Consider the following 18,727-nt stretch of genomic DNA (forward strand, 5'->3'; position numbering starts at 1 on the left):
GAGAGAGAGAGAGAGAGAGAGAGAGAGAGAGAGAGAGAGAGAGAGAGAGAGAGAGAGAGAGAGAGAAGTAAGATATTTTTCATTTATGCATGCTGTCATTATACTCGTAGTTTGATTACTACTTCGGGAACTTTATGTAATTTGTGCAGAGCACGAACACGCTGTGGTCTATTTGATTACATTGATAATTACATCAGTGTATTAATCGATATTATAATAACGATCTGTTAATTTCTATTTTCTTTGAAAATGTCTGCGTTTCACAATTATTCCAACTCGAGGAGGGATTTTAGCGGTTTATTTCCAGGTGGTTAACTGGCGGGCGTTATTTTAGGTATACTTTCTAAAGCTGAAAAAGAAACGAAGTTTTATGACGAAACAAGAATAATGACTTTCCCCGCCGGGGTATCGTAAGTCACGCGAAGTTAGTGCTGTGTCGATCTAGTGAAAATGAAGGTTTCATTCAGCTACATGTCACTCGAGCGTAAAACATTCTTAGACCAACAATCGGATCTTTCCCCATCTCGAGAACACACTCAGTTCCGTTTGTTCACTTTCTCATATACGCGTGATGTTGCACTTGTCCGTTTTAATTGGATTTAAATAATTAATGTACGGCATTATCAACAGCTCTTCGTCGAATCCGAGTTCCGCGGCCTCTGGTCATTCCCCGCGAAGCACCTCGCGAATCGCCCAAGAGCGCGCGGGATTGGACGCGCACCAACTTCGCCGTCGTTTTCCCGTCGTGGTCTTCATCGTGGTCTTCGTTGCGGTCGGTGACGAGGGCGTGCAAGAGAGCCGACGCCGACGCCTGGCGTCGGTTCTCGCCCTAGCGGCCGCCGCGACGCCGGGTACCCGTCAGTGTGCCGCGCATCGTCGGACGTGCATCGTGTCGGCCGAGTCGCGCTCGTGTGTGAGTAATCGAGACATGTGATTCGTATCCGCCGTGAATCGCGGAGGAAAGATGAAGTAGAAAATGACGAGGAGATATCCCACGGTTGTGGACGGCCTAAAGTGGTAAGGATCGATCGGTCGCGCGCGGCATGTCGATCCGGAGAGATCCCGAATTCGGATTGAGATGGGAGTAGACATCGGCGATTTCTTGGAGCGATATCTCGAGACGGGGAGGCGCGCGAATATCGTCTCCCTCGATATAATTACGGTTAAAGGGCAGAGGTTGTCGAGTTTATCGAAAAAGGGGGATAATTACGGCCGTGGCGGGGCTCTTGAAGGAGTAAAACATGGAGATGAACATATGGAGGGAGGGGGGGGGGGGGGCAGATCGGCGGAGATGTTTATGCATCTCCCTAGAAGACTTATGCGAAACACTATCTATAATTAGACGTCGGAAAAAATAAGTCGACGAGGAGAGCGGAGTGATTGTTGCACGGGAGAGAAAAACCGATGTTCCGAACTTTGAAATTGTCGAAGGGCGGTCTCTCTCTGTCTCTCTCTCTCTTTTCCCTTCTCTGTTTTGCCCTTAATCGTAGTGAGTTAAATGGCACTGAATGATTGAACGAAAAAGTCTATAGTTTAACATGTAAATTATCGTTGTGCTGCCTTGGCTGTAATAAAGTGCATTTTGAACGTTTGATATGAGGGCCATAAAAATTACGATTACATTTCTGTGCATTTTGAATATTTATGGAAAATATTAACGTGTACTAATTTATTTCAATTATTGCCGCGGCAATTAATGCGATGCATTAAGATAAAAATATTTTACGCTACATTTAATTTGTTCTACGCAAGCAACTTCCATTATAAATTCCTAATTCAATGAATATCAGGAGCAGTGATGTCACTTATCTTGTACGTATGTCCATAGTTTTAAATGTGTTACCGAAGCGAATATATCATATTTCGTATTCTGGTCAAGTTGGTAATGTTTCAAAAGTGGGTTTATTTTATCTCTCTCCCTCTATAACTTTAAAATGAGACTTAACTTCAGAAATAAGATATGTAATATTTGGCAAGAAATAGATAAAACAATACTTTACATGCATACACATGTGAAAAGGCAATTTAAAACTCAACGCGGAAGTGTTAGAAAACTTGGGAAAATTACATTTCAATATTATTTTGCGTATTTTGTAACATTATTTACGCGCACAAGAATCAGTGTTTGATTCCTGTATTCACAATCGGATTAGATCTGAATGTCCGATAATTGAAGAAATTGTAGACTTGAATAGAGGTTGTTAAAAATACCGATGGATTCATTTAATAGTACACGTTGTGGTGCGCGAGAAAAGTACGATCAAATAATAATGAAGAAAAAAACAAGAGAAAACCGTGATTGAATTATTTAAATTATTTATACGTAAGAGAACTGATATAAGTCTTATCTTTTTAGTATGTCCACGTCGTAAACTGTAAAGCTCTCTTTGTTACAACAATAATACAGTCGTAAAAGTAACAAGGTACAAAGAGGAAGTAACTTCTTACAGAGGTGGCGTATAATTTTTACGATAACTTCGTTATCATAATGTGAAGTTATATCGCGTAAATACATAAAGCACTTATGCAGGCTATCGATTTTAACGCGTAACGTCAATGAGGAGCTCGTAAGACCTTTTCTCACTCTTGTCAGAGCAAAGCTTCAGTTCCTCTACTTAATCCTTCCAGTCTATCTATGGTAAACGCGCCCTCGCGTGATATGTTATTTCACAAAGGAGACACCTTACGAGAGAAGTGCTTTAAATAAAATCCGTTGCAACATCGCATTCGTTAAAGATATTTCCTTGTCATTGTTATTTTATGCCCCTTTTATAGACGAGAACTCGCGATACTTGCATTGTGATAATAGCGGACGTAAAATAGGTTTTTATGTGGATTATCTTATTTTCCTTTTATAATAGAAAGAGGGTGGTTAAATCAATTAAAGGAAAATAACGAGATTTAATTTCATTATTATCAGATTTTTTTTGTTTCTCATTATTAATGGCTACGTTCGGCAGAAAAAGCTGCTTTGCAACTGTTGTAAAATTCATGCATCTGATTGGCGTATGCTCTTAAATTCACACAAGATTGAGAGAACACACCAATCAGATTCACGAATTTTACGACAGTTGCAAAGCAGCTTTTCCTGCCGAACGCAGCCAATACTTTGTTACTTGTGCTTATTTCGTAAACGGACTCCCTAGTCGGGAGGAATTATTAGGAGTGTTTAAATACTACACCAAATACTTTGATTAGAAGAAAATTAAATGGAAAGTGCAGAAAAATAAATATTTAAACAATTAAAACAGCACAGTCATGTATAAAGTTGTAATAATACGTATCAGTAAAATTACTTGGATATGGAAAGATAATTATCTTCGGCAACAAGTTATTTAATTTCCTCGACGCTCTCTGGTAGCAAAGTAAAATACGCGACAGGCACGAACTTCATCGAACAGAATATATTGATAAGGTATCGCAAAGTTGTATTGGTCGGACTGAGCTTACTTTTGCCAATACTCGATTATAGTTGCCGGAACGTCTTCACGCACCGATATCTTTCCGATGTATCGCGTTCACCGTTCACTAACTTCGACAGCTTCGACAGTCCGCAGAGTTGTCTTTCAACTATGCCGAGTTCCGCCTGAAACTTCGGATGCTGCCAACTACGTTCTTGATATTGTCACTGATCTTTATCCTTTAATCGGAACGAGACAAGACACATTTCCAATCGCTTGAACTTTATAATTGGATTTGATTAAGTTAAATATTACCGGAGCTTTAAAACTTGAACTCATATTTGAAAGAAAACGTTAAGTGCAAAATTCCAATTATTTAGCGCTTTTAAGTCTGCGTTTCTGTTGTCTCCTTTTCTGCACACATCCAGACTTTAATTCCTCTCTTTTAAATTAGCTATCTTTAATTTGAAGAATAAAATTACACCTTCTTCTTCTTCTCTAAGTTTTCACAATTCAAAGAAATATTGTACGATATTTCTGTATTTATATAGAAGCTTTCGGAGCTTTCGCGTTCGTTCATAGAGTAATCAAGGTACTAATCGACGGGGTGGATCTAATTAACATGCAAGCTCGCATCCGTTAGGCAAAATAACGGGGGAGGTGCGGGAACGGAAACAAAATACACACACACCCAGTTATTTCACTCAGAGTTCAGGAGAGACGCAATTTGCCACGGTCGTAATTACTCTGGCCGTATTATTCGCGTGTACGTGATCAGTTGGAAATCAAACTTCCCATATTTTATTTGTAGAGTCAAGAAGAACGCGCGGGATTATCTTCGGAGCGTAACAGAATCTGTCGATGTAACGCCGGATCTATGACATCCTCGCCTGGATATCCCGTAGAGTTTTTCCCGAATTGATACCTTTTCCGATAATCGAATGGAAGCTTCGCGACACCCGAAGAGACATTTTGGAAGTCAGACGCGGCGCGACGTTTCCGAGGGACTTCGAGTTGGAAGAAGATTGTGCAAGAACTTTTATGAACGTTCACGTTTAAGTGTGGAAGAATTGCGATAAAAACCAGTGCTCGACACAGGCGAGTCAAAACACACAAATCGTCAAAATTTGTGATCGGTAAGTGAAGGATAAGAATTTTACCATCAGGTTACAGCGAGATTCGATATTAAATTGTGAGGAAAGTCGCCATTATCAAGAAATTGGGCGAAGATAAAATTATTAAGAGAGGGCGAGAGATCCGAGTGGTGATCAGTGGCTTTAGGAAGGGAGGGACAGTGGTGGCTGTGGTAAGAAGGTTAAAAGAATGGCGGAAGACTCTTTTCGCCGGAAAACCAGATCGGCTTCGATTTGTGCCCCAGGATTTTCCAGCATGGAGCAAATGCTGGAGGCAATGCCACCCTCGGGAGCTCGCGAGCGGGAAAGAGGGGAGCGGGACAGGGACAGCGGCAGCGGGACGCCGGATAGCAGTACACCTACGAGAAAACGAAGACCGGCTACAAGATCCCAAAGCGCCCGTGTTTCCGGCGGAAATAAAAGCATCCGACGCCGCGCCGCCGCTCAAGGTAATGATAAGAACGGCAGGATGGGGGGACAATGAGTAATAATTTATTCGTTGCGTGGGTGGATCCCGCGACCTGATTAAGACTTACAACCCCCAGAGGCATTTAAATATCCAACAAGTCGGGGATTTCTAAGTACAAGCGCTCTGTCGAATCAGTTTAAAATTGACAAGTTTCGCTAATTTCTCACGTTTTAAGAAGTTCCCAGATCTGTTCTCCAAAGGCACACCTTTCTCTTGAAACATTTTAATTCGAGGCTCTGTATTCGTACACTAGGAGAACTTAAATTGTCAAATGACCATTTCGCGTGTCCAGTTCTTTCTCAATAATCGCGATACGAGCATTAGCCGAGATCAGATCTCTCCCTTTCTCGAGGTATAATACGTAAACGTCTATTTTGCGCGACAGGATTACGTGATGCGGTGACCGGACGTAACTTCCGATGGTGTCCGATAAACTCGTAGATACGTCATCGGTGACGTGCGATCCCTCTTGACGAAAGAGCAAAGTGTATCGATATTGCACCGGTAGCACGTCGCTCTAGAGCCTGGCGAGAGTTCTTGAAATTATTGGCGGTCGCTATTCTCGGACATGGATTTGGCTAGTAGGTCACTGACAGTCCGAACACGTCTCGTCGTATGCTACCGCGTCTCTTCGCAGGTCGAGAAATCAGTTTCGTCGCTAGGTATATAGTGATTTCGCCGTGCTCTACGCACGCGGAAACACGAAGATGCGTATTCATGAGAAACAGATATACATAATTAGAGCGATAATTCCTGGTTTGTACGCAGATGCGAGCAAGACTGTCAAGTCTTAATTGAAAGATAATGAGCTAGAATTTCGGTATAATGCGTCAAGGAACGGTAGAAATTGCCAACGTTACTAAACAAATCTTGTCACTCAATACGGCTCTTTCATTTAAATCGCATTTCTTTATTTTGATAGTTTAATAGTTTAAAAATTATCTGCTTAATTTGTCGATATATGTGCACTTGGCATAAAATTATTTAAGATTGCCAAAAATATTACTGTCAATATAGTAACATATAATACCGTGTGAGTTGTTAATATAAATTAGATATCACTCACTCATAATTACGAGGTACGTATTGCAGAATTAATTGTTAGATTGAATAGCTTTCTATCGTTTCAATATCGCAGATAAGAATTAGCGTCTATCGTTTCGAAGCTTGTACTTCTTTTTCAAAGCTTCCATCGCAAAATAACATTGAAACAAGAGATCCTCTTTTCTTGAAATTGATAAAATGGAAATTCGTCTGCTCGATAAACTTGGCGATTAACGAAGCAAATATTCGTAAATGCAAGCCTGAGCTCGCTCTTCTTTTCCGCGTCGTTTAATTTCATTTCCCAGCCCTCCCCGGGTTGTACTAAATCACTTGAGTTTCCACACGTCGACTGTGCGATGTAATAGGTGTAGGAGCCTTTGAAAAATACTGTTCTTAGTTTTTACTCTTGAGCGCTTTGCTGATCGGTGTGCAGTCAAAAAAAAGAGCAGTTTCTTCTGCTTTTATTGCCAAGGGTTTTGTTTTAAAATAGCATTATCTCTCATTGAAACACATTTTAGACTTTTTCCGTTATAAAATCTATCAGTGCGACATTACATTGTAAAATATCGAAAATGTATTCCTGTGAAAATGAAATTTTTCTAGACACAGAAACTGCAGTGCTCTCGACACGAATATGGGTATTTCACATTTTTTTTATGAAACGCACAAATAAAATTCGGAAACAGAGGGACAGTTTCGAAACGGCAGATAAAATCATTAAAATTCTTTTTATACTATTCGTGCACATTAAACGACACAGTAAATTTTTATATTTTACTTTACGCGTTTTCCGCTGGTAATCGTATTTTAATATCGGTTATGCCGCAATTTTTGTCGAAGTCGCGACCAAATAGCTTGACCTATCACGATTGATATCGATAGTGATGTCATCGAACATCTGTGTGGAATATCAATACAAAGTATATAGTATGTAATATCGTTGCTGGAACTTGCTAAATACGTTACGAATTTGTGACACAATCTGACTACGTCTACGTCCGATATTGAGTAAGTATTGGCTATAATTTTGTTGCTTCCAGCCGCCGCTCATCATCATCATCATGAGGGAAGCAGCATGAAGTCTGCCCACTGCAGCAGTGAGCCTAGACTGACCGAGAATGACGTCAGCCCGGGGATCAGGAGACGAGGGAGCCGAAGGGGCCAGAGCATGCACCATACGCATCAGAGGAAGAGCAACGCCTTCCTGGATGTGCCTGACGTCTCGTCTCAGATGCCACCGCGGGAGGAAGGCGAGGACGAGGATAGTTACAGGCTTCGTAGCTTCAGTCTCACCAGCAAAGGTCAGAAATAGATCTATTCCACCTGTTGTAAATGTAAACAACCGTAGGAAACGATTTCGCTCCTTACGCGAAAACGTCGAGGGGAAAGCTTTGGTGTCGACCACGGCTTGCGATGGGATAGATAGAAAGTGCAGATACGCTGGATAAATAAGGTGCGAGAGAAAGAGAATAGATTGTCTATTATGGGCTTAAGAGATAAAACACTTGATATAGAATGGAGTAAAATAATTAATAAACAAACCGTATAATTAATAATGTGCAATAATAATAGTGTGGCGCAGGGAAATGTGCGCTGCTGGTAAACAAATGAACGAAAATACCCGAGTTCAAATTCACGGATACCGCTGGTTTTATTTCAGAAAGTGGCAACCACCGAGAGTATCTTGCCACACATACTTCTTTAAGGGTATTGCCCTCCAGATAGGAGGTTTTCTTCGACAAGGTTAGCAGCTTACCGAGGATGGTTATCTTAATTATTTTACCCAAGTAAAACCAAATGCTCAAAGTACCAGAACAAGAACTGTTTTCACAAAATTACGAGGCAACAATTAATTCTCATTGGATAACTTGGTGTGTAACGGTCTATTTATTAAATGGCTCTACGTGATTCTACTATCTAGAATTTAAAATCTCGAAAGGGTCTTGAATTTATAGGACAGAACGTTGAATTCAGATAATTAAATTTTTAGATCCCCCAGGAGGTTTTTCAAGCACTCCTCGAGAGAAGTGCTTCAGAAATTTTAATTTTTGAACAAGTAGATTTGACGATTAATAGAATCTTTCATAATGCACATGCTATAACATCTCTGGAGAAATATACTTCAGAATTACAATAGGTATATTTAATATCGCGAATACTTTTAGCGTCTTCATATTAAATTCTTTTGTACCCTTAAATATTTTCTAACTTCTCTATTATCGTTGCGGTTTCCCAAACATTTCACGTACCATCGACGTTCATGCTTTACAGCAAAAGCGATGTGAAACTTTTTCAGTGTGCATGTACACATACACCTCGCTCTTTTGCGACGCAAATTATTGACAGCTTTCAGCATTGTACAAACATTCTCGATTTACCACGAAAGTATCGGTAACTATGTGGGCGAAGCAACTGTTGAATTTTTTGATAGTTTTGTAACGGTGTATGGTTTCGGATGAATCGATTGCCGATTAAATTGTTTTGCAGTACCACATTAACGTAATAAAATACTGTTTACAACGGATTAGTATCTGTTTACATTTAAAGTTACAATTTAATGAAACTCGTGCTTTATGTCACTGGCGTTCTGTTACATTATTTTGCCATTAAAAGAACCATTTATTTAACCGTGCAATAAAAATTCATAGCGAGTAGTTTCAGTCAAATTGCCAACCAGAGAGACTCAGAGATTACATATTCTTTCAAACTTTAAACTTCAAAACTTTTTTCATAGTTACAAGAGATTCACGTACCATTTTATCCCCATAGTTCTTAAATTTCTAATTTAACTAAACTTCTCTAACAAGAGCACACGCTTTACATTTTAATTCAAATAGAATAGCATTTATTGGAAATAAATAAAAGATCAATGTTGCTACTGACAAACTATAATACTAATTAATATGTTGACAACGAAACAGCTGCCGCGGCCCGTCTACCTCATTTATTTTCTTACGTTCAGACAAAATTCTGGAGTTCCAAATGTACAGTAACATTGTGGAGTTGATATTTGAACAGTATCCTTTTCATTGCGATGCTATTATTATCGTTCATGGAATCGCAGGCAATTTACACGAGAAAAGAACGAAAATGAAAATAAATTTATTCGAAATATTTCGAACTTCGTGTCTTCGCGCTTCTGTCCCACGTGCGTACTTCGCGAGAGGCCGTGCCAGAAATACACGAGTGCGAGAGAGATTCAGCAGGGGAGAAGACCAGTGGAGATAAGCGAAAATAGAGCGGCTATAGTTATGACGTCGACGTCATTCTACCACTCGAGTTCGACAAACCACTGAATGCGTGAAAGTCATTTACACTCACCGATCTAGAGCCGCGTTTTGTAATAATGTTTGCGCAGATAGAGATGAAGTATGGCTTAGGTAACTGTAGCGGTAAGGTCGATTCAATATCTGTGGGAGAAATGGTCGTCGGGTAGGCGTTATTAAATTTTCCTTAGGGCAATGCCTTGGTGTCTTCGCGACGTCGTCGAGTTGGTTTAAATTTCTAGGTAATATCGATTAAGCCTCACTTAATCGTAGACGATTACGACATTAAGGAAACGTTATTATTACATCGATGGGAGCTGGTATAGTAGAACAGCGAGATATATTTTCTCGATAGGCTCTTACGATCTTGTTGACACTTCTTGCGTCGGCGTAGTGTCGTTAGCAAATATATTAGCGTGTTGTTGAACGCTCGAAACGTTGCTCGTCATCTGTACCTATTATCTACTTCTAACATATATGTTAGTAGGTCTAGAAACCCCTGCTAATTGCATACAAGTTAAAGTGATCCGGAAAATATGTTACGCAGCTCCTTCCTCCCCTCACTTTGTTTTACGATGTTAATTAAAAAACTTTTAATTGTACATATTAATCTTCATTAAAATCTTAAGCAGGTTTATTAAGTACATGTTAAAAATTAAAGTTCAAAGTGTATTTCAACTTTTTACTAATGTTGAAAATTATATTTAATTTTGGAAACAAGAGAGATTCTAATTTCGTCGAACGATTTATTATCGAAATTTAATACTATCAAAGTGTATAGTACTATGTGTGCATATAAACATTCAGTATCCTACGCTTGATATCCTACCCGATCGCTTTTGCATCGTATTCGCGCAATTCTATCCGAACGATGCTCTTTCTCCCCCCCCCCCCCTCTCCTTCTCTCCATCTTCCGTTCTCTATCTCTGTCCCTCTGACCGTTCTCGGAGCGGAAGTGGAGCGCAGTAACAAAGTTAGAGCTTGAATTTACGTTAAAGTGACATGAAGTCCCTCGTTTCTCGTTCGGATCAAATCGTTTGCTTGCCTGCCTGTTAATCATTCTCGGAAAGTTACTGTTTAAGAGCGGAACGTGCCTTCCGGGCGAAGTTCGCGGTTTAGATCAGTGGATACATCAGCGACAAGATCGACTTAACCCAAACGATCCTTCGAAATTCATGCTGTATCAGTCTATCGCTGTTTCATTTGATACAAACCGTTTGATAGCGATGCCCGGCTATAATCTCATGCAATCAGTTCGCGTTAGCAACTCTTCCGTTTGTTGCGTAATTGAAAGCAAAGTTTCATTAAACTACGTAGGTATGCAACATTCAATCCGCATATAATTCCACCCTTCGTAATTACAGATTAAATTTTAACTTTTAATTAATACGGATATTTTTTTAATACTGCGATATTTTATGTACGTCGCGAGCGCAAAAATGGAAGTCAACTGCAGCTGATTCGTTTGGTTGACATTATTAATCGAGCTTTCTAATTGAGTTTCCAACTTGGCAAAGTAGATTCTATTTTATCGGGACCTAACCATCTTGGTAAGGGAGAATATAAATGGAACGGCGAATATAAGTGGAGCGGACTATTTCTGGTCGAGTAACTTTCCGAATGATCGAATCCATTTCCCATTCTCCACATCTTTCATAGACTCGTTTGTCTTTGTCTAATCAGAACTTGTTGCGATTCCTGATTTAAGCTGGTCATCATAAATCGAATTCGACCACCTGTTACATTCGTAAACTTGATTTGATTTCTTGCCAGTTTTCGTAGCGAGTTTGGGACAAGAGCCCCAAACTGGAAAGGGACTTTTTAAGATAATTGTTTATTTTAAACGCTTAAACTTATCGTCACAAGGCCGCCTAAATTAATTCAACGCAATTTATTTTAAAGGAAAATATTCTAGTAACCCACATATTTTTCTACATTTCCAGAATTGTTTAAAAAATTGATAACCGGTCTCGACATTTTTTAAAATCGTTATTATTTAATACCAAAATTATATACCAACATTGTATTTTGTAAAACTCTCTATTGCCATTTTGTAGATTAAAATGACTTTTGAATACATTTATCATTAAAACAAGAAGGATAACAAAACTAATTATTGCACGTGAAAGAGAACATTTTCAAGAGTTTGTAAGTTTTTCAAGAACGGTCATCTGTAAAATTTGAATAAGAAAAGTAAAATATAAGTACATGAGTACATAGATGCACACATGATTGTAAGAATTAAAAGATGAAGCATTATAAGAGCAAAGGCATTGGTCCCGAAACGACGCGCGTACTCAGAATCAGGGATACAAAAGATGAAAAGGCAGCCTTGAGAAAATAAGCAAAATTAATGTTTCGTTGATGCGTAAACCCGAAACCGAGAGGTAACGTAATCTGGCAAGCGCCTCTTCGAGCTGTTACTTTCTCACCAGACCTGTCGCTTCCATTTTCGCGAGACCTTCGTCGAACGGTGTGTTTCTCAGAAGGTTATTTGAGATCTTATTGTTGTTTCGGAAGAGCAGCTTACTCAACGATACAAGACGATTCGCGATTGAGTGAAAGTTGCCACGAGCAAAGTGTTCCATATTTGCGATTTAAGTCCAGCAAAATGTTTAGAAAATGTAAGAACATTTGTTCGGAAGTGGCCCAAGTGCTTTTCATACAGGAAAAAATGTTTCTACAGTGTGCATTTCTATATGAAAATTATTTCTGCGTACGAGTTTCGACAATTCGATAGTGTTCGATAGATTCATGGGTCAGTGGTTTCGTGTGCGTCGATTTGAGAATTTTCTCCGTGGAAGTCAAGTCCATGAAATCAAAAGCACGTGATGGATTTGTGACTCTAGTTATCTAGAGGGGACGCGGATCCATTTAGCCGTGTGATTTCATGCACCTGTTGCCTTGAGCCTTGAGCCTTCATGGAGAATTGGCTAATTTCTGAATTTTTAGGTCTACCAATTTAACTCTTCGTTACACGGTGGGTTTTATGTGATGCGTATTGATTTTAAAGCGCTGTGTTTAAGTGCGCTTTTAGACGAGGTTGAATCGTACATGAACCGAGCTGCAAATCTGGTATTACAGCTGCTTTCTTTCTTGTTCGCAGTGCAACAGGCATACGCGCTCGCGCGATGAAAATAGGTCATGGAAACTGTAAATTTTGCGAGAGTGGAATATTCTATTTAAAAAATTCTTAAATTTTTATATTACTTTCCGCACAAGTGCAGAGTCAATTGCAATAAAATATTCATGTACTCTCGTCGGCATCTTTATATATTCTAGGGGAAAAATTTTTTCTTCCTGCTTACGTACGATACTTTACATGTTCCCAGCGTTGCGCGTGTATCGATTAATTTTCTCGCACATCTTTTATTTGCGTTTGTTGTTGTGCTCCATTTTCCTTTGTATATTTCTAGGAGGGAGATAAATCCGCTTATGATGGATTTGTATGTCTCCGAATTCTGAATCGATCACGTCGTAGCATCCATCTCTTCGGTAATCTGCCGTCTCATTCTTGTTAACAGCGTGCACCTTTCCGCGACAGAATAACGATTGCGCGAGCGTGAAGCATTACGGATATAATACGATCTGATTCCGCGCGGGGAACAGATACGTTGCTCGCATTTTAGATTGCGCGCTGATAAGCCGCAGGCGCATTAACATCGCCGTCAATATAAATTAAGCCGTCGTCTCATTATTCTTGTTTATCTCGTCCCTCTTTCCTAAGTCTTCGTACTTCTGGCTATACATCAACCTCACCAGATGAGGCAAGTTGATGGGCGTCGGAGGGAGGAAAATATCAGCGAGGAAATCAGTAGGAATATATATTAAGTCGTATAATGTGAGGGTTGAACTCTAAGGTCACAGGAGTTTGCGCACTTATGCGCCCTAACGATTCTCCGTTTCTAAGATGCGTTCTAGAATGTTGTACATGCGAACATTTTCGAATCTATTCCTCTTATTGAGACAATGAAGGAAGTTCCGGTAGATATGTGTATTCAGAACAAAATTTTTCTTTTATACTATGTACATACACAGTTGGAAAATTTGTGTTTTCTTGTTAAAAAAAAGCCGGTAAAAATTTTTGTGTTAAATGCTTAACTCATTCATGTGTTAATTTAACATATTGCTCTTGTGTTTGACCTCAAATGTAAAATTATTAAAATACTAAAAAGAAATGCTAAAACAACTCAATGCGTACTAATTTTTTATCTGACACAATACATATGTCCTATATTATTAGTAGCAAGATTTATCTGTTAAAATTTACAGAACAAAATGTTGATTTTATTGTGTATAACATAAGTGAGAGTGATTTCGAACCGTTATTTGACTTATTGCATCTGTGAAATGTAAAAATTACATTTTTCAAAATTATTTCGTCATTAAAAATGTATAAATTTTACACGAAATTTATTTTAAATTATTTTGAGAATTGCATTTTGTGTAAAAATATTAACAGAGTATTAGTGTAATCATGTAACATATCTATATTATGTTAAATTAACACAAAAATTCGTGTGGACCGTTTGGGACGTGTGATGTCTGTTAAATTGAACACAAATTGTGTTAAATTTAACACAAACTGTGTACTCAACATTTCTCTGAATATGATCGTTATGCAAATTTAACACATGCATGCGCTTGTCTGTCTCTAACGCCGTTTTTAAATCGCGAAGCAGCTGGAAATGTTATAAGATAAATGAGTCTCGTTTATTAATTTCGGAAAAAATATTTTGCAGAAAATGTTTGCTGCACAAATTTTAAATTGCTTGCCTAATTGAATGCCTCGTATTCCGTTCTCTTACAGTTTATTGTCAATGGGGGAGCAGCCTTTGTAAAAGAAAGATGCTGAATCACGAAAGTAATAAAGATCGGCGATGGCAATGATGCGCACTCGACGTAAAATTGCACCTTCTACCCTACGCTGCCCGTCAACCTTTTGTTGGAGCTTTCTATCGCGTCTGACCCTCGACATTTCGGCAGCATCAATGACCTCACACATAAAGTCGTAATTTTATCCGAAGACGTTCTCCCCGTGATCTTAGCCGCCTACTTGCAAGTTAGGTTTACACAGCTTCTCGCAAACTCATTACAGTATTTTACGCGGAAAAGTTTACGCGAAGTCTAAAAATATTTACCAAAGTACGTGCTTACGGTGCAGCTGCGTGAAATTGTTTAAATTTCCCGTTCTTATTCAATTTCGATAAAATTTTAATTGCAATCTATACATATATTTGTACCGAAACGTTCAAGATATAAGTTCGTCAGTACACTCTGAATGTTCTGCAGAGATGTGTTAACGTTCTTTAATAATTCGCAAACATCTCTTTTAAAAACCCCTCCTGATGATATAACTAATAAATAAGTGAGTAAGATATTAACGTAATCTAAAATAAAAAAAATTTTATTTTACTTTACGTTATTTTACTTGTTAGTTTAGATGTAAATTATCGTAGTTTTCGTCCGAAAATGTATGAATACGTTCTCCAATCTACATATATTTAATAGCGTGCAATATATTGCAACACTATATTGTACAATAGTTATTATTTGAATTTGAAGTTATTATTACGCGAGGTGTGCACAATTATAGCGTTATGAAATTCTCGAACATAATCCCTTCTCTTTTTTTTTATAAAGAATCTTGCAAAGAGTAATTTTGACTATTCTGAGTTAATAGTGGTGGCTTACAAAGGGCGCGCCGGTTGCCTTACGATAAACACATCGGCGGTACAGCTGCTGCGATTTATTTATAAGCGCCTCGGATACTGCTTTCGCTGCTATAAATAATCCTATCGGCGTTCTACCTTTCCGCGATATTAGGCGCGTCGTATCTCGCCTCGCTGAAGGGGGAAAGGTTTGTTGTGCTCTTGTTGCAGACCTTAACCCTCCGCTAATAATTTTCTCTGCCATTCGTCGAGCCGTAATTGCCTTTTTTTGCAATAAAGAATTTGTGCCGATTCCCCCATTGAATTCGCGGGGCATAAATGAACAAACAGTTTGTACCAACGCAGCTGATTGTATTAACTTTTACACGTTACATCTTAATTGGGACCATTCTTTCAGTTTAATCTCTTCATTTTATCAAATCCAATAATATTTCATTTATCCATCATCCAATCAGGATTAAGTGTATAAATTTTTCTTATCAAATCTTTTTCTTTCGCGCATATGTATGCATGTATACGTATACATATACTTATATCCATTTTTTTAATTAGTATTCCGCGTCGTCTTGCATATCAAACTAGTGAAGGAAATGTTTCAGAAGTCCAAGAGATGAAGTTTACTCCTACCTTCTTTCTCCGCGATGAAAAAACAAAAGTTCTACCCTTTGTACTTCTGTTCTTTACAAATGGGTATTAAAAATGTTAACCTGTCCAAGAGTTTAATGAGGAGAAAAACAATCGACGCGGTGCGTTTCACTGGGGCATTCGATATGTCAACCTGATGGTTGAGGAACAAATCTCGTCCGATAAAATAAAATATTACATTCTGCTCTTTATGACGTCACTATCGATCACTTCCGGTAACTTTAACACTGCACCCACATCATTACGTCAACTGTACCCTACGCCCGGTTTCACGATATCACACGCTTTATTACCATCTCATTCGTACCGTGCGTAATAAAAACGTCACTGTTATTTCGATGCTTTTGCACCGAGTAATGACATCATATTTATCGTCGCGCCCAACGAGTCCACGTACCGAAGTCGATTTCGTAATGTCACATAACACGAGGGCGCATAAGCGGGCAACTTTGCGCCGAGAAAAATGTCGTTTATTTTAAGATATTTTCTTCTTGAGGAAGTTCATTCTCTAAAGGAATATTCATCTATCAACGGCGAGCGGCATAGCGGCAACAATCTCCGACACGTAAAGTTATTAATTACAAGCTTGGTCGGACGTGCGCGAGATCCAATGAAAATTTCTTTCAAGGTTCAACAAGCATTTTGCGCGACGGAGCCCACGGTGCCCGCGACGCGTGGGCGTTTACCGCGCACATGCACGCATGAAAATTGCGCTGCGTCTCCATTCGCCAATGTCTCTCCACCTTCTCCATCAAATTAAACGCTCGGTTCGTTTAGAGATGTAATACGTGGGCGTATTGTGATATTCGCGATGTAACTGTCGTTTGTTACAATAACTGCCGTTTGCAATCGCTCGTAATTAAAATTAAAATCTACGAGTTGTAGAAGCCTAAATGCCACCGACGCGGATTTAATTCGCACTGTCGTAAATATTTTCGTTGCCATTTACGTTGGCCTCTATTTTCGTCGCTCGCCCCCTTACGTTTGATTACATCTAAAAAATTCAACGCCCCAACGGAGAGCGAGTATTATCGAGAGTTTGTCTTCTTTCGGCTGCTGCTATATTCAATTTCGCCATACTTCTACCTCTGCTTTGTCAAGGACCACGTGCGTCCTCGCAGTAGATATAAGCGACGCTGGTCAGACATTCCATTATGCTGCTTCACCGATGCACGTGTTCGTACCACTTGCTTAATGAATTCACGAAAGAACGATATAAATAGAAGTAAAAGATCGCTTAAACGCGAAAGCGTCATTTTTCGTGCCTTTCTTTTGTGTGAAATGATCATTCAATGACGTTCCAGAAGGAAAAGCATCTGAAGATCCACCGTTTGAAAATTTAAGAATTGTCGATGTTACGTATCAATAATTGCACGGTAGTGTGTTTACATTAAAAGTGCATTGCAAAAATATGAGGCCCTCCACCACCCCCGCCAATTTCGATCGGCGGTCCTCTTTTCTTTATAATAATCATTTTCTTTTGACATATTTGTCATTATCATATTTTCATCACAATTAATTTTATAATTTATTACAATATAAAGCATGTGGCTATGTCTACTCTCTAAAAGTCAATCAGTGGATTATTACAGAAAACAGTGAATACCCACTGATTCACAGTTACAAGTATACCACTGAATAATTCAATAATTATAACCGTTTTCAGTGATAATTCACTGATTGACTTTTAAAGAGTAATATGTAACATTCTTTAGAAATGTGTAAACAAAAAATCGTATCGTAAATGCGCAAACGAAAATCTATCGCATAAAAGATTATTTTAGACCAACTGAAAATTTCATACAATAGAAAAGTTATTCTAAAGAGGCCCTCCACCGCCCCCGCTGATTCCACTCAGCGGTCCTCTTTTCTTTACAATACGATTTTTAACATTTTTATTATTTATCTTTCTTCATACAATTTACTTATGTCTACGACAAACGTAATAAATTATGTCTCCCTGTCCCTGCCTACCCGAATTCCTACCTGCCCGAATTCGTATCTACACGGAAAAAAAAATTAGCTGCTGTAGCTAAATAACTTAGCAAAATATGGACAGCTAATATTTTTTTTCCGTGTACTCGTGTACCGATTCACCTTTATAGTCCTATCTGTCCATTTTTTTACCTACTCGTTCAAACAAACATACAAATTTTTAACTAAAATTTATTTATTTCAAATAAAAACCGCGACGCGATTATTAAGAATATAATTTGGGATTTTAATTCGCGCGCGGTTGAGATTGATTTAATTTAGTTTTTTCCAATCTCGCATACAGGCGCGAGAAAATGTAGAAAAGAATATCCCACCCGAATTTTGGCACGTAAAAAGATATATACAAGTAGATATAAATCAATTTTTATACATTTCACCATCGTGGTCAAGAAGGACCACTTATCTCGTTGAATTTTTTGCAACGTGCACGAAAATAGTAATTTTCATGTCGAAGCATTTTTAAAGACATTCCAAAAGAGTAATTTATTTTTCGATTATTATTTATTTTCCGCGTTTCACCTTTTTGTTAATAAACCTACGAGTCTTTCGTTAAAACCGCGAGATTTGGAGTTATACGCGCGCGATTTAATAGGGGTCTTTTTAATCTTGCACATATGCAAGAATAAGTAAAGACGGAAAGAATATAACCCACCCGAATTTTTGTACATAAGAAGAAATCAACATACATATATCGTACAACACATTCACATAATACATCAAAGTGGCCAATATTGACCATTAACTCGGCGTATCCCTTCGTTGGGCCAGATTGGACATACCTTTCGTTGCTCCCGGCCATACAATCTGGTCATTTTGACCAGAGATCAGGAAGGAAGAAAACTCCTTCCATAGTCGGTTATCGTCACCGACAAATATTTCGTACGGTTCGAATATACGAGTGACGATCGTATCGCAAAATGCACGACCACGAGAAGTTAATTAAAAGAAAAATATTAATTAAAAAACTTTACGGTATGCACGAATCAAATTTATTTTTACTTCCGTTACTTATTTAAACATATTGATCATCTCTTTGTAAAATAATCTTAGAATTCAAAAGTCGAATAGATATAGAAAACAAATTTACTTCGCGTTAAAGTAA

At 38.6% G+C, this 18,727-nt stretch overlaps 1 protein-coding gene across 7 annotated transcripts in view; it reads left to right on the forward strand.

The window, feature by feature from the left end:
• LOC105569243 (GTP-binding protein RAD) overlaps positions 1–18,727 on the forward strand; it is a 51,032-nt gene that overhangs the window by 5,800 nt on the left and 26,505 nt on the right. For 2 of the 7 annotated variants that reach the window (XM_012025542.1, XM_012025544.1), the window contains exons 2-3: positions 4,213–4,983; positions 7,088–7,348. In XM_012025542.1, coding sequence (XP_011880932.1) covers positions 4,725–4,983; positions 7,088–7,348 — 520 coding nt within the window. In that variant the 5' untranslated portion in view covers positions 4,213–4,724. Of the gene's footprint in view, positions 1–839; positions 1,177–4,212; positions 4,984–7,087; positions 7,349–18,727 lie in introns of those variants that run through there. The other 5 variants (XM_012025546.1, XM_012025543.1, XM_012025541.1 and 2 more) reach the window with 5 other exon arrangements.

The sequence above is a fragment of the Vollenhovia emeryi genome, unplaced genomic scaffold (genome assembly GCF_000949405.1).
Source record: "Vollenhovia emeryi isolate VEMERY1.0 unplaced genomic scaffold, V.emery_V1.0 DF939125.1, whole genome shotgun sequence".
Taxonomy (NCBI): Eukaryota; Metazoa; Arthropoda; class Insecta; order Hymenoptera; family Formicidae; genus Vollenhovia; species Vollenhovia emeryi.